At 30.2% G+C, this 17,623-nt stretch overlaps 2 protein-coding genes across 3 annotated transcripts in view; one reads left to right on the top strand and one right to left on the bottom strand.

Moving 5' to 3' along the window:
• The window catches only part of haf (leucine-rich repeat and fibronectin type-III domain-containing protein hattifattener), a 97,684-nt gene that overhangs the window by 45,260 nt on the left and 34,801 nt on the right, over positions 1-17,623 (top strand). The window lies entirely within an intron of this gene.
• Rab3GAP1 (RAB3 GTPase activating protein subunit 1) overlaps positions 13,039-17,623 on the bottom strand; it is a 50,052-nt gene continuing 45,467 nt past the window's right edge. The window contains exons 3-8 of the mRNA XM_070640992.1: positions 16,200-16,417; positions 16,028-16,138; positions 15,745-15,942; positions 14,915-15,381; positions 14,550-14,696; positions 13,039-14,456 (exon numbers count right to left, since the gene is read on the bottom strand). Coding sequence (XP_070497093.1) covers positions 14,292-14,456; positions 14,550-14,696; positions 14,915-15,381; positions 15,745-15,942; positions 16,028-16,138; positions 16,200-16,417 — 1,306 coding nt within the window. The 3' untranslated portion in view covers positions 13,039-14,291. The remainder of the gene's footprint in view (positions 14,457-14,549; positions 14,697-14,914; positions 15,382-15,744; positions 15,943-16,027; positions 16,139-16,199; positions 16,418-17,623) is intronic.

The raw sequence follows: 17,623 nt of genomic DNA, 5'->3' as shown, positions 1-17,623 counted from the left end.
GCAAAGAAACTTAAATCCTTCAAATGTGTTACGTAATAATCAAACGGCTTCAAAGTTACGAGACCTAACCTGATTCATATGTTGCTCATATTGTAGCCATTCATAGAGTTAAGGATTTCAATACCCGGATCTCTACTTAGAACCAATTGACAACCACTTAGCACGAACTTATCCAGAAGGGTCCTACCCACCTTGAATTAAATTCTTCTATTCTAGTAGTGACTATTCATGAATCTTGCATACCGAACAGGCAATAAGCATATGGTATCATGATGCTTCATGCCATCCTCATTGTCTGCTAGAGTGTATCTCATTTTTACTTAATAATTCATGGATTAATTCTATTGTCTATTTTAAGTTTTTGCCTATTTGACTTAATAAGTATATCGAGTTATGTAATTCTGAAAATTCTTTTTGATAATAATGAAGAGTTTCAGGCGATGGTAAGGAGTGATAATACAATTCGAAAGCAAAAAAGTTATCCAGAATTCATCCTTATCCAGAAAATAATCAAAACTTAATCTTGGGATTCGAACCCGGAAATTTAAATTCAACACTAACTTTCCGTGACTTACACAGCTTTATGTTAGCTATCAGTGCACTTTAGTTTCATTAAGTATCAGTAACAAATTGCTATTTTTGTAAATCACTTAGTCCTAGAATAAAATTAAAGCATTTATAGCAGTTAAACTCACAAATTAAGAGTCTATCTACAACCAACCCCATAGAAAATCTTTAAGAAACTCCACAATAGTTCACTAATATTTCCACTAATCTCTCCCAGCAAACATAATCAACCCTTAAAATTTCAAAACACGTAACATTACATCCAATAATTATCTCATTCAATTCCACGTAATTTGTAAGCTACATTTACATTTTAATAAACAGAATTTTGAGCATTTACTTACTAGGAAACAATTATGTACAACATCAACTAAACAATAAAATTAATTTTAAGCACAGTGAAGCTAATAAAATCGATGTCAATGATATTCGTACATTGATATTCACGTGCGAAAATCTCGTGTTAGTTTATAGTATTTCCAAGTATATTTACCGAAAATTTTCATTATTTTATGGTTATTAGTTCCTATTGTATCTCAAATATACACAGGAAAAATCTCGTTCACATTTTCATTAAAATTAAATTCTCAGAATCAATTGAACAAAATCTCATATTTATGTTATTACAAATTTGTAGACATGCTGAACATTCAATTGTTTAATAGAAAATTTAGATTGGTACTTAAGGTGAATTGAATTTTTATTGTCCGTGGATTTGCTGTTATGACAATCAAGAAATGTTGAATATTACAAGAACTTAAAGCTTTATTATTATGCTGAAGCGAGTCTGAGCGTTTCTAATTTCATTAATGAAGTCAGCATCTGATGAAATGTGGTAATTTCTTCAAAACGTGACATTATTTCCTAGTTTTGGCTTCCTGCATTTAGAATAATTGATTGTCTTTATGTGAAGTATTTTTGAAAAAGTGAATTTTGTTAAAAGTTTTTAAAAATATTAAAAAATTAGTTTCAAATCAAAAATAACTCAAATTTAGCTTTAGAAATTTGAAACTTATAAAAGAATTAAAAAAACCAAAAAATTAAAATCTAACGATTGTTCTTAATCAAAATTTAAATCATAAAAATTTCAAATTCAAATCTTCAATTTCAATCTTTAAATTTTTAAAATTAAAATCTTCTAAATTTAAAACTTAAATCTTCAAATTTCAAAAATTAAATCTTCAAAAATTCAAATTTAAATCTTCAAATTTTAAAAATTGAATCTTCAAATTTTGAGAGTAAAAAATCTAATTTAAAGAAAAAAATTTAAATTGTAAAAATTCCAAACTTAAATTTTTAGTTGAAAAAAGTGTTAAATTTAGAATTTCGAAATATTTAAATCTTCAAATTCACATAATTACAGCATTTAATACTACCTAAATCATCATATTTCCATAAACTTAACTATTTAAATACACTTCAAATTGAACATACCTAATTATTACATAAAATACCTTAAATACATTTTCTCATTATTCACAGCTTAAAATTTACAAATCACCGCATAACTACACGCGTAAAGCATAAAAACTTAGCATAACATCATGAATTTTTCATACATCAATGTCGCATTTAACATGTCAATGAATTTCACATTGAAAACATATTTTTTGTTTAACTCCAAACTCTCATCACATGCTGTCTTTCCATAATCAATCATACTTAATGTCTGTTCCGAGAAAAGAAATCTGACAAACAAAATTTTGTATTAAGTCCAAGACTTATGAGAAAATTATCTATTTAATATAATAGAAGTAATATTCTTTTTATTAAGATTAAGTTCTGGAAAGGTACGTAATTTGTTACCCTTGGGGCTCAAGTCAATGAGATCTTCTATTATTCTCGATAAGATCGATTTCAGCATCTCATTAAGGAACAATTTCTTGCCATTATAAACTCGACTGGAGAACGAATTTTTGAAAAAAAATTACATCAAGGATGTGCCAATCAGAAGTTCAAATTTGAAAAGAATTTCGAAATTCAGAACTTATTGAACTCACTTTTTCGAAACTGAAATTTAGAAGTTACTGAAGTCACTTTTCGAAATTCAAATTTAAAAGTTACTGAACTCACTTTTCAAAATTGAAGTTCAAAAGTTACTGAACTCACTTTTCGAAATTGAAATTCAAAAGTCAATGAACTCACTTTTCGAAATTGAAGTTCAAAAGTTACTGAACTCACTTTTCGAAATTGAAATTCAAAAGTCAATGAACTCACTTTTCGAAATTGAAGTTCAAAAGTTACTGAATTCATTTTTTGAAATTGAAATCCAAAAATTACCAATAGATACTTATTCAAGCTTTAATTTCTAGCTCTTATTCAAATACTGAAATTCAAGACAAAAGCTCTATCGACACCGCCTGTAAATTCCTCAAGTAAAACAAATTTCTAAACTTTTTTTTGTTCATGTATCTATCGTATTCTGCGTGACGCCCGTAAGACGATAGAAATTCATTAACCTTTAGCATTCCTTTCATGCCCGATAATAACGAGGTGTCTTAACACGTGTATTACATCGATCTAAGGGTTTAGTAATGATAGGACATAGAATGAAGCTAACAGCGAATATCTGCAATTTCATGTACTTCAAACTTTTCTACATTCATTTTAACAGAACGGCTACAAGCGAATCCATTAAACATCATTAAGCCATTAAATTTCTTTCTGTACTTCTTCATCCTATTTACAATTTTCATGTCTTATTAGTAATTTCACACATAATTCATTGTATATGTGCATAATGGAAGTCGAAAAAAGAAGAAGGAAGGAAGAAGAGTTAATTAGAAAAATTTAATTCATTCATTGATTTAATGAATATATCAGATATTGCAAATGAGTTGAAAATAAGATTTAGTTAATTAAATTCGTTATGGAAGATCGAAAAGCTCTTTATTTGAAAGTAATTTGTAATAAGATCACTAATCACGCATTACCTCCTTAATAAATGTGCAAATTATACAGCAATAAATATTAACGGTCATTTAAGTTTCAAAATTCTCCATTCTATTTGCAATCATCTTGTTATGTCTTTAAGCATAAGACCGAGAATAATTTTGTGGCATAGAAATTGCTGAAAATTGCATCACAAAAGCTCTAAACTGAAATGTTTTATAAGAAGTTTCGTTTTTTTATACTCATTTATTAGATAAGAAATTGCACAAAGAAGTCATGACATGGAAAAATATATGGCATAATTATGGCTTTAGAAAACTTTCCCATTTTTCTTCGGTCGTATTTGCTTCTTCTAAGCTTTTTTTTTTTGAGGGAGTTAAATTTGAAGAAAGAGTTTGGTGAGGATTTAGGTGTGCTATGAAAGCATTTGTAGATAATTTTGAACTTTGATGTAGGATAATTCAATTTTAATTTTCAACGGAATTCAAAAATTTGAAAATTTTATAGAGTTTTGAACGTTTTGAATTATAACGATTTTCGAAAATTCGATATTCAAATTCGAAAAGAAAAATTCAATCAAAATTTACCAGATATGAAATTTAAAAAATTTTAACGGTTTTCAATATTTCATCAAAATTTAATAGTTTTCAGATTTTCAAAAAAATTTGACGTTTTAGAGAATTTCAAAATTTTAGAAGATCATACAGTTTTTGCAAAATTCAAGAGATGTAACGACTATAAAATTTTAAAAATTTAACGTTTTTCAAAATTTTAAATGCCTTTGCAGATTTGAAATTTGTAACAGATTTCAAATCTTTTTCCAAACTGAATAAAAAATTTGTTCAAAATTCAATTCAATTTAACTTTTGGACATAGAGCTTTGACTTTATTCCCAACAAACCACACAAAATATGCAATAGAATTCCATAACTTAAGAATAAATGCATCCTCACTGTACAAGAAATGAAACTGCAATAGATGATAACAATTTAACATCCCATTTCACTATTATAACATCATCATCATCATCACCGTACCGCATATCCATATGCATTTCACAAGGGAATTTTATATAGAATACCAAGCACATAAGGTGAAACCACGGCAAAAATTGCAAGCACAGCAAGATTGATATAAAAAGAAAATTATCAACATAACAAAAGAGAAAATAATAATGCACTGTGATGCAATTCATCAAATTATATCCATGCTGCTGTTTCAACTCAGATGATAAAAAAAAATTGTGTTATTTAACATTTCGAGAATTTCTCGTTTATTTCCTCATGTTTATGTTGATATGCTAAAGTTCACAATGTCTTGTCGACGTAATGATATTGTACAATCTCAATGTATGTAGTTTGTAAATCTCTCACAAAAAATTAACCCCTTCGTTTCCAGGTAATTTGAAGTAAATATGGCAATTTAAAGTGAATTTACTAAATAGCTCATACCGATTTCTATTTTTATGTCGAGATGGATGGAACAAGCTGCGATGATTTGGAAAATTATATATTCTATTAAATTACATACTCATCATAAATTGAGTTTTGATATTGAAAACATAAAAATGTGTTGAAGTTGATGTGAAGAAATTTGATATTCTGCGTGTAGCGGACTTAATTGATCAACCTTGAGAATAATTTTAATGAGTATTATCTGGAATTGATGATTTTTCATATTTTATAGTTATTCTGAAGCTTTTTCTGTTTCAAATTTGGATTAAATTTTAATTTTTGCTTTAACGAACTTTTAAAATTCAAATTTGATTTGGTGAATTGGTCAAACATAGTTTCAACCCCTTTTTGTTTACATATTTTGCGAAAAAAAATGCAAAATCTTTCAAAAAATGTATTTAGTTCAATTTACGGCTTTTTGAGAACCAAACTTGACTCTTTATTAAAGAATTATGGAAAATTCTGATCTAATAATCCACAGAACAGTGGAATAAAGCACGTTTTTGTTAAATGTTGAGTAATATTCCTCAAATTCTAATTTAAAACATTAAAATCTAACAATTAAATGCTAAACAGCCACAATTAACATCATTCAAAGTTAACTAATAATCCCAAACAAACAAAGAACTCCTATAACTGCAATCAAATGGCATAAACACGCCATTAAGTCATAAAAATTTGAATAATTCATCACATTTCATTAGTTGTTCATGTTCTTGAGCATCCCACACTTCAATGCTAAATGAAATGACTTCATCATCATACTTAATGCTCTTTTAAAATTAAATAGGGAGTGACACGTACCCACTGCATTTAATTCCCATTTTCAACTTAGATCTCAATCACTACAAAAAATTAGATAATGATCTTAAAGTGAGTAGATTTCCATAATGAGACAAAAGCTGTGTGGTACTTAACCAGATGCTTTATTTCATCATCACACATAAAACCTTGCAGTCTTCAAAGTGCGATAAAAGAGCTTAAATTGTTAAATCTACCACGAAAATGACAATTTTCTAATGATGAATATTTAATTTACCTGAACAGAAGGAAAAAAAGGCTTAATCCGCTCCCTGTTTCAGTCATGATGCTTCTCCGAGACAATTTGCATAATTCTATCGTATATAAACATTCAGCAAATAAATTTTTTCAAGCATCATCATCATCCATCAACAAATTACGTAGAAAATTTCATCACAAATATATGTTTATGATGAAAAAAATGAGATTTTAAATTCATGAGCATGTGTATTAAAGTTGCTGATAATTTAGTTAAATTAAATTACTTTACCGTAATTTGCTGGCTGTAAAGAATATTTGATTGACGAGTTCTTGAGAATTATTTAAAATGACTCAGTTGAAATGATAAAATTTGAAGTTTATTTTTTAGAGTTTTGAATGAAAAGTTTTCAATGATATTGAGATTTCAAATTTTGAAGCGCCGTTTACAGTTTCAGAAAATTGTTTAAATTTGAATTTCAATGATTCGTTGATTTTCAAATTTCAAAAATTGTCGAATTTTAAATTTCAAAAAATGTCAAAATTTCAACAACTGTCAAATTTCAAAAAAGTCGTTAAAGTTCAAATTTTCAAAATTCTTTGAAGTTCAAATTCAAAAAAGTCGATAATTTTCAAATTCCAAAGAGCCGATGAAGTTCAAATTCAAAAAAACATAAAGTTCAAAATACAAAGAGCCGTTGAAGTTCAAATTTTACAAAAAAACTAAAACTCAAGCATTAAAGTCGTTGAAATCCAAATATCAAACTATCGTTGAAACTGAAGCATTAGAAAATTGTGAAAATTCAAATTTTAATCAGCTATTAAAGTGGAAATCTTTTTTCAAGAAAGAAAAATAACTAGCAGTAAATGTAAATAAATGACCATTTCATTTACAATGTTTGCATATTTTCACAAAGCTAACTAACAACACATATCACGTTATGATATTTATGATCAACAACGTAGCATAATTTAATTTATGATGCAAAATGTATGAAGAATGTTAAAAAAAAAAATTTGAAGACTTTCACGGACTGATTGTTATCGGTAACGTACACCAGATGAGGAAAATGTGAAAAAAAAATCTTTATGAGCGGCCGAATGGTAAACAAACAAGCGTAAGAGAGAGAAAGAGAAGAGAAAGAGAAAAGCACGATATAGACTACCGACAATTGAAGTTTTTATTTCATAAATTTCCATTTAATTCACCTGCTTTCTCATCGTTCATCATAATGTTCGCAAGACCGACTCTCATCGCACATAAATTGATGATGAAATGGGCTTTAAATCGTCAGACAATTTCTTCTTAGTTCGCAGTTTCCTTCTTCGTATTATTTGTTCAGTTTGTTATCATGAAAATGAGAATAAGGTGATGAGAATATCCAGATTAATAAAATTTTCATGCTAAGGCAAAAAACTTTTTCATTTCTTTTTTTTTCTGAAGTGAAAATAGAAGAGATTTCTAATACGTGCTGGTTATGATGTGAGATAAGATTGCGTGTTGATATTAATTGGCTAGTTGTCCAGTTGACTGTTGAATAAATGGATCTAATGATTTTTTGAATTGGTAACTCTAATAGCTTGATAGGGACGAATACTTTAATACTATATTCTAGCGTTCGTTCTGCATTTCCTGAAAATTAAATGAGTAAGGCTGTCATTTTCCGAATAACCTCATAATTCTACTAAGGCTTCAGGCCTGTAGTTTAGAACGAACTTGTGTTTTCAATCCCGAGACCCCAAATACCGGGAATGAGTTGTGCTGCTCGGAACTGTTCACAGTAGATTAATAGTTTATGTTGAAATTCCGTCATGTTTTATTGCAACCCTTCGATGGTGTAATGGTAAGAGCTTGTGCCAGGAAATCATAAGATCGTATTTCGATTCCCATTAGTAAAAGGATGCAAGCCTTCAAAATCACAAAAAAGCGCTCAACTTCCTCAAAACTACAAACTTTCATCTTTTAATTCTTCTTCCACAAAATCCTTCTTGCCAAAGAAATTCTCATTCAATCTCGTGCATGTAGAGAGAAAGAATATTTTAATTTAGCTAATAAGTCTCAAGTGGATTAGAATTGAAATTGCATATAATATGATAAAACCCTAATGAAATGAATTTATTTAAAATGCCTTTTGCGGAAGCCTTAAGTGTTTGATAAAAATTAGATGAGACATGAAAGATAAAAATAGAAAAAAAAATTAAACGCGTAAAAGCTCAAAATGAATTAAGATTTTTGTTGTTGTTGCTGTTTATTGTGAGAACAGATTTAATTGACACAACTGGAAGTGATGAAATTTATCAAGTTTTTACTACTCAATCTGTCAAGATTTTGACAATAAATTTTATGTTTTTATGTATAGGAAAATACTCAAATTGTTGTTGTTGGAATGAGAAGGGATTAGTTGAGTACTAGCATTAATGCTTTCTGGTAGAAAACTTTCAACAAAAATTATGTTGCGTAATGGGTTTTAATTATTAAAAGACTTTTTATTTGTCAACATTAATTAATGAGTTCATTGTTAATAGGGCGATAAAGTTTGTACTACAATGGCATAATTATTATAATTAAGGAAAAATTAAATGAGATTCGGAACAGCTCTGTTGGTAGTTTTAAAATCTGAATGAATGTGTTAAGGGGAAATGAAAAGAAAATATGGGAAAAATATTTAAAAGAGCTTGGAAATTTGAATTTATTTTGGCAATTTAAAATCTGACAAAAAAGCGTTTTTTTTTTTCAAATTTAAATATTTTTTGAAATTTTCAAACTTTCACGAAATAATTTCCTATTTTTGAAAATTTAAAGCTTTTTTAAATTTAAGATTCCATTTTTTTTTCAAATTTCAAATTTATAAACTCAAAAATTTCAAAATTTTTAAAAAGTTTATATTTTTTTTTTTTCAATTTAAACATTTAGTTTTTCAAACTCTCAAATTCTAAAAAAATAATTTTTATTTAAATTTAAATTTTCAATTTTTAAATCTCAAGTTTGAAAAAAATTTAATTTTTATTTAAATAAAAATTTTCAAACTCAAAAAAGGTTTTATTTTTTTTTAAATTTTATTCAATCTTAAAAACTTTAAAACATTTTTTTAAAATTTAATTTTTAATTTTTAAAACTCTCAAATTTTCAAAAATTAAAAATCCGTTAGCTACCCAAAATTTAATACTTCCAAATATCACAAGGTTCTCTTTCTTATCTTTCGTGTTACATAAACAGCAATTAATATTCATTTAAGACACTTTTATCCACTCCACCCTCACGAAAGCCATCCCAAGAAAATCACCCGCGGAAGCAAGATATCGAAAAAATAGATACAAACCATGCTAATTTCCATAATAACTCATTTCAAAAAAATGTTCTTATCTTTTTTTGCTCTCCTTTATTATCATTTTCAATTTTTTACCACATTGACGTCAAGCTGAGCATAAAATTTTCCAATAAACACGTGTTCAGCATGCCTGAAATTAAAAAAATTTAATTTGATAATTGAAAAGAAATTGAAATTTTTTATCGCAACATTGACTGAATAATTAAGGTTTTTTATACTTTTTAAGATGGAAATGGCAGAAAATTGAAATTTTTTTTATATGTATTAAAAATTATGCAATTGTAAAAACCTTGAAATTAACTTGTTGTTTCCAAGAAAATAGAAGCATTAACAAAATACGCATTCAAGTTAGTTACACTTTTTAAAATGGAAGTATGACATGAATCTGAAAATGCCGCTTATAAAATCTATGCGTGAATGGTTATAAATATGTAGCAAATGTCGAGACTTATTTTATCTTTTTAAATGTAGATTTCGTATTAAATGAGTAAGAAATGATAAATGTACGACTTTATTACCTTCTGTGATCATTTATCTCTTTCATTTATATTCATTCCCTCTCGTTTGCTCAACCTTACACATTCCTTTAATATTAAGTGACCGGATTAGAGGTTATTAGCTTGGAAACACATAAGTTACTATTCTGAATGAATAGATTTAAATTTCAAAATTTTAAGCTTTCAGTTCTTTAAAAAAAAATTGGAAAAATTTCTAGAGTTCGTTAAAAATTTCAAATTTTAAAAGTCCGTTAAATTTTCAAAATTCAAAAAGTTCGTTAAATTTTCAAATTTCAAAAGTGCGTTAAATTTGCAAAAACTTCAATTAAATATCAAGTTTTTAAAATGCTTTAAATATTCAAATTTCAAAAGTTCGTTAAATTTTCAAATTTATAAAGTCCGTTAAACATTCAATATTCAAAATCTGGAAAGCAAGTTAAAATTTTTAATTAAGCATCATTCCAAAAGGCAGAAACTCTCCATCTCAATTTCGCAATCTCAGTCACATAAAAGCCCCACTGACCGCGTCCAACGCGCACTTAATTTGGCACGAAAGAAAAATATTTAAAGAAGGAGAAAAAAAGGGAAAAGGCAATTAACGTTACATTGAGATTTACACAAAAGATAAACTTGTTTTCTTATTTAGTTGTCATACCTCAATCCGACAATAAACGCACCCAAAAAAAAGTTTTATTAAGTTGCAAATATAAACATTAACATTCGAATGTGAAATGTGAAGAGAAATGCGAGAAGATATAAAAAAAGTCAATTTTATCCGCAAATTCATTTTTTTAAAGGAATTCCATCGTCAATCAGTCTGTTGAATATAATTTATGTAAGAATTTCAGGCATTTTTCCATCAGGTGTGCGCATTTATGTTTAATGTTTAAAAGGTATTCGTTATTATGAAATTTCGCAAAGTAATTAATCTACTGCAATTCATTAAAGGTTTTGAAATCGAATTTTTTTAAGATTAAACTTGGCGATTCATTAAGCAAAAGGGAATAATTTGTTGGAATTGACAATTTGTGATTTAATTGGCATGTAGGAATGTTGCAAAATCTCACGAAGAGCGCAAGTCGGCTACTTACTTACTTTGCTGGCCGTATTGATGATCAATTGTGATCCGTAGCTTCTCTCAGTTTGAGGCTGAAGCTGGCTGTATCACTGGCAACCGATTGTTAATTACCGATGTCAAGTGGATTACTATCAAGTGCATCTCATCGACAGCATGTATCCATGAGTTCTTGGGTCCACAATTCGGTTAACCGATCAGAAATCTGGTCCCAGTCCGGCCTCTGAATTAGTGTCGGATTCGGTTTAGATCTGAAAGCACGCCAGAGTCAAGCCGGTCTGTTGCCGAATTTTGGATCAATTCCAGCTTGGCGTGACTCTGACTTGGTGTCGAATTCGATATGACTCCAACACCATGCCATGATCATGCCGGTCTGATGTCGCATTTCAGATCAATCAACTGACTTGCGCCATTCGAGTCAAGTGGTCCATACAGACATCCAACATTGAATTTCACAATTTCTTCATTATTATGATGTCTCTCACAAAAATACAAATTGACAAATAATTGTCAGCTCAACTTTAATCCTATATAAACTATACCTCATTCCGCAATTTCTACCTTGACTATTTCTCTCATGTCCAATATTTTTTCCCAGCATCTCATTTTCATCTTTTATCTCTTTATTTATTCATAAAAAAATAATATTCAAAAATGCATGATGATGAGGTAATAATGAGTTTTTAATAGCTTTAAGTGCGACACTCCACTTGGGCCCTTTAAATTCATAATAATAATCTGAAAGGTGCAAAAATGGCATCAAAATTAAAATGAGTGCGAATACTTAATGTCTGTTTCTTATTTATTCTTGATTGTGCCACGACTATGGCGATCATAAATGATAAATTAATTTAATGTAGACGTATGTTGCTGTGGGGGCTCGTCAAGCATGGCGAGGGATTTGGTGGATGTAAGGCCATGTAAACCGTATCGAATTGTATGAAACCGAGCATGAAGGGCTCCATGAGATCCTAGCAACTTGACTACCTGCTTGACTTATGAAGCAGAATTTGTATTATTTCAAATGTAGTCAGCAGTGACATAACCTCAAAATTTTCGAGGTGGGTTTGATAACTCGAAACAAAGCTTTGACCTTTCGAGGCAGCGATCTTGACCTTATCGGATCCATCTCCTACTGACTACGTCCATAATAATCAGATAGGACTAAACCAACAACATTGATCCACACCTTTGACAAACAAATGACAAAAATTATACAACAAATCTCATTGACCGCAAATATTCAATAATAATTCTCTGCATTCATTATACCCTCGAGTACGCAAACTTTATGGAAAATCTCAGAGTAGCGAAAATTGAGGTCGTTGGCTATTAGCGCTTTTTGTGTCTCTTTCATTCCCTTTTTCATGCTTATTATATTTATTTTCATTTATTTGTGTCTGTCACATTCCAAGACGCATTTTAGCAAGACACAAAGTAACAAGTCAACATAACAGGCAGATATCATGTCATGGCTTATATTTCGTCATCATTACATTACTGTGGACTTCTTTACCTCTTTACTTGCCCACTTCAAGATGCTATTCTGCTTACAATAGGGCAAAACTATATCTTCATCTCTCGGTCATCACTTTTTAATGATTGAAGACTCTTCATGCCTCATTATCTATTCATGAAGTTACAAATGAGATCTCTTTTGTATGTCTTATTTCTTGCATCGTGACTGAACGGATAAAAGACACTTGACACATAATATCTACATAACACATTACCTGCCATGGACATAAAACTGTTTGTTATTATTAAAAATATCCAACTGTTGTTGTGGGAATCTTTTTGCAAACAAAAACACAATTTAGTCGCCTCTCACCTCTCGGGTCTTTATGCATGCTACAACAAAAAAATACTTTTTAATTGAAAAAAAGTGAAAAAAAAACAGATTCTTCTCTAGTATTGAGTCTTTCCTTTATTTTATATGAATTGTATATATGTTGCATACCAGGGGCGTAGCCAGAAAGGGGGACCGCACCCGGCCCGACAGTTTTTTTTTTTTGAATTTTTTTAAAAAAAGCAAACAAAAAATTTAAAAATAATAAATACGTTACAAAATGAACGGTTTTTCAATTTTCGGGAAAACCCGTGCCCCTAATGGCCCCCAACTGGCTACGTCCCTGCGTACACATGTTGTTTATGATGATAAATGTGCCAGTCAAAATAAAATTGCGTAATTAGAGTCTTCTACTTCCAAAAATTCAAATTATAAATTTAATTTCGTGATGAAAATTTATTATTATTCAATATTGGCGCAATATGGAAAGGATTAAAGGTTATAACAGCTATACTTAGCATTAATATGTTATGTTTATAGAGTTCAGGACATGTTGATTGATGTTCAATTATTGAACATTTAAATTTTTAATTATTTATTTTATTTTTTTATGAATTTTTCATCCCAAATAATAATAACTGTATCATGGTCGAAAGGCAGATCATTTGCTGTCAAACGACTATCATGTTAATTTTTGTAACAGCTTAAAAGGTTTTTGTGTAAAATATAAAACATGTTTAGGTAATCAGTAAATGATGGATGAAAGTACTACAAATCATGTCATAAAAATTGATGTAATGTTACATAATTTAGAAATAAAGAACAGCCTTAGTGATAGTAGGTACGACATAATAGCAAGTCTTATTAAATAATCATCGATTTGCTGCATTTCTCGAACATAAATTTAGCATACTCATCAGGAATATTAAAATGTTCATCATGTTCAGATGATTTAACATGGTATTTGAATTAGGAGTCAGGGATGGAATCGGATAGATGACAGATTGAGAGGCTCGATTCTCTCTCTTTGAACTTAAAATACTCATTTTTGCTTGATAGATTCTAGTAAAATCACATTGTTGTGCAACCATGACTAAGGAACCGTTCGCATATTATGAAACGATATTCGTGAAGCAGGGGGAGGAAATGGGGTCATCAGAGGTTGTGATTTGGTTACGCTTTAAACAATGAAGACCTTGTTACGGATGTGGATCAAAAAGGAGACGTAATAAGTCCTTTAAATATATCATAGCATCAAGTTAAATCATATTAGCCACCTAGTCACTACCTGACCACCTAACCATCCTCTACTTTCCATCATCCCAACTCCTCAATCCCTGAACTATAACTGTTATAGTAAACATAAAATGTTGATTGATTATCAACAGCTAAATAAGTGTTCAAACACTTACTTTGCATATTTTATTTGCACAGTCACTTAATCAATTTTTAACTTACTCTGCTTACATGATTCTGCATTGTATGTTCTCATTATTATTTTTCATATCATTTTTATAATTATCATGTCCATTATTTTCTTATAAAAATTCATTAATGTCAAGCTTTATTCACGATCAATATCGTTTAATTAATCATTTTGCAATCATGACTGTCCATCAATTGAAATGCAAAATGAGCAAAAATAATAAAAAAAAGTATAAAGCATATTGTGCATTAAATAAAAGCGGTTTATATGGAATATGAGAATGTGGTATTTTGGCTGAATGCTCCACACAATCGAAATTCATTTGATGATAAAATTGCTCGTAAAAATTGCGGTCCGCCCATTCCCTGATTCACAGTATTACCAGATAATCGAAGTGTAAATTGCTTCTCGATGGGATCAGGCAATGTCTGCGAAAATGTTTAAAATAATAATGATTATTATTAACAATTCTTCTTTAGGCCCATCATTTATGGCCATAGAGTCAATTGAGTCAAACTTACCCATGAATGATCTTCAACACGTTGCTCATTTTGTGTTGCTCTTGCCAAATTAAACATGTACAACACGCGTACACCAATGTCATTTTTTGCCCCCTCACCGAGCTCCGTATCGTAACATTTCATTAATGAATTGAGCAATTTTTTATCCTATTTCAATCAAAATCGATGATAATCGATGAATAAATTATATGAAAACAATTAATTTGGTAGGCAGAGTTGCTAAACAGGTACCTGTGACAGGCAAAACTCGTACAAGTTATTGGTAATTTGTATGGTTTTTCATACAAAAAAATACACATTGTCAGGAATTTGTACGGTTTTGGCCTGTCACAGATACCTGTTGTGCCACTCTGTCGGCAACTTACGTCATCATTGAATTCGGTTTTGTCAGGATATAATTTCTTCAAAATACTTCTTGCTTGATTGATTGATAATTCCATTTCTGAAATGTCATTTATAACCATTTCCCATTTCTTCTTTGACATACTCTTGGATGTTGTCCATTTTTCACGTGACAATGTGCAGCAATTTTGTTTTAATTTATCCTCCATCTCCTTATAGTTTGGAATGAAATCCTTGACATTTTCAGATTCTTTTTGTATTTTAATCAATGAGGAATGGAATAGTGGTGCGACTGTTAATTGCCCAATACTTCCTAAAGTCTGTGACTCAAGAAAATGTAAAACTTTTTCCGCTTCTTTTGTATCATCAAATAATCTCTTTTGACGACGAGCTGGAACGGGCTTTGCTGTTTGCCAAACTGTTTGCCATGTATTACCCGGTATCATCATTCGATCACTCAAATGTCCTTTCCTACCGAATGGATCACGTTCTGAATAAATGAAGAGGAAAAGAGAGAAAAAAAAGGAAAATTCTCATGACATCTACTGAACACAAAGAGAATTGGTTTGGGGATGACTATGATTGTGGTGGCAGAATGCGCATTTCTATTGAATATGAATTGTCTAGAAGCTTTATGGTCTAAATGTTATGCCTCCCTATGCGACATGCCCTTTACTATTTAGCATTCTCGGACAATTACATTAAAAACAGATGAGCTTACAGCTATAACTTACAAAGCGCATCATAACAAGAACCATAGACACCCAAACTGACCCTCAACCCCTTATTCAAACTATTACCCTTTCAGAATTTCACGTCAAAAAAAGTAAATAATTACATTTGATTCACTTACCATCTGTATCTTCCTCAATCCAATCACGTGGACTATACCAACGAATAAAATCATCAAGTTTTCCCATTGGATTTGCAGCCTTAAAACTTTCCATGTCGGATAATAATGAGGCACTCATCAATTGTGCCCTCAAACCGCTGTCTGTGACATTGAGTAACATCTCAGCATCATCCTCAAGTTCATCTTCGGTCTTTGGCACTGCGTTAAGATAAAAAGTTATTAAAATTTATTTTTTTGTGTGTTTTTTTGCGTAACGACGATGATGATGAAAATGTTAATCTACCTGGATCTTGCGTGACGGGAATATAAAGCGGCTCATCGGAGTCGATAAGTAGCATTTTGCCGAGTTTTGATATGCGTCCGACTGGATTCCATGGAGATTGATGTGCATGTTCTTTGAATATAAGAAAATATAAATTTTTTCATTAAAATATAATAATTCATCTCCTGTTTACCTTCTTCATCCACAACACGATCATCATCGCAGTCAAAGAATTCATCATCTGAATCTGTCTTGCCTAAGCTTGATGGGCCCTCATGCTGTTGTGCTAATAATTGCATCGCAAACGGTAATTTTCCCTCGCGGATATTTCGACGCTCCATGCAAATGTTGAGCATTTGAAGCTTCTGATGGAGCAAGCAACTTCGCATATCTGGAAAGCCATTTGCCACGCTAAAAATAGAAATGAAATGTTTTTGAATGAGAATTTTAAGCAAATTAAACGTGATTTTATCAATTAATCACGTGCAGCATGTTCGTGAATTGCAATTAAAATTTTTTTGTACTTCTTCTTCATCTCATTCATTCTAAAAGTTTTTTATTTCTTGCTGCTCTCTTTTTTACATTCAATTTCCATTCTCATCCTTTCACTCATCTCACATTGAGGAGTCAAGTACACAAAAAAATGTTCACTTCACTCCTTCGGTACGTGCATTAGAATTCATAAAGTTGAATCAAGGATGTGAAAAAGCGGAAAATTTTCTGTTTCCTAATTCAATTTCATTTTAAAGCGTTATAATGCAATAAAATGTAACTAATGTCGGAAAAAGGATGAGAGAAAATGTTTTTAACTCTGGTTTCCTCATTTCCTTAACATTTTATGTGAATAGTTTTGTAGAGCGATGATTGTCTTGTGTTATCATAATGTCTTGATTTTAAGTGTGAAATCTTAAGGTGTGCGTTATTAGGACAGGGTATGGTTGGGAATATCTATGGATGGAACTTTTAAAGGAGCGAATTTCTCAGGTAGTTGTATGGTTTGGCACAGGTGTAACACTTTACCATACTTGGTGTACCACTAAGCAGGTCATTTAAAATGACAGGGATTACAATGGCCACCCAAAGATAGATTGATAGAATAAAAAATTAGGGTCCGTCGATGACGAAAAGGCTTTAAAGGATTCCGATCTCTTTGATAAATTTAAAAATGTCTGCATTTTTCAGTTTTGAGTCTCTGTAGTCAAGAAATTATACAATATTTCTGATTGAATTAATATTTTATGAGGGCATGGACTTGACTTATAGCTGGAGTTGGTCACTCAATCTTTACATTACATATAAAGCATTAAAATTGTCCCAACCGTCCAAAACTTCAGTCAATTACATTTACAGAACAAAGTTCAAATCCTAACTCTGGTTAATCAACATTTTAAGTTCAAAATCCCTCATCTTGTTATAGGATTTTGAATACTCAAATTGCATGAAGCTTTACAAAAATTATTTGTCTTTACTTGGTCTTTACTATCTTAAAGAATTTACTGTATCTTACTTTGTTTATTCATCAGAACTTAGAAGTAAAAGTTTCTTGAACATCCATCCACACAAAAACTTAAACTTGAAGTTTCATACACTTAAAGCCATTAAGTATGAAATTTAAAC

The sequence above is a fragment of the Chironomus tepperi genome, unplaced genomic scaffold (assembly GCF_022539635.2).
Source record: "Chironomus tepperi strain 1889 unplaced genomic scaffold, CSIRO-AGI_Ctep_v1 contig_223, whole genome shotgun sequence".
Taxonomy (NCBI): domain Eukaryota; kingdom Metazoa; phylum Arthropoda; class Insecta; order Diptera; family Chironomidae; genus Chironomus; species Chironomus tepperi.
This window is presented reverse-complemented; position numbering and strand designations above follow the sequence as displayed.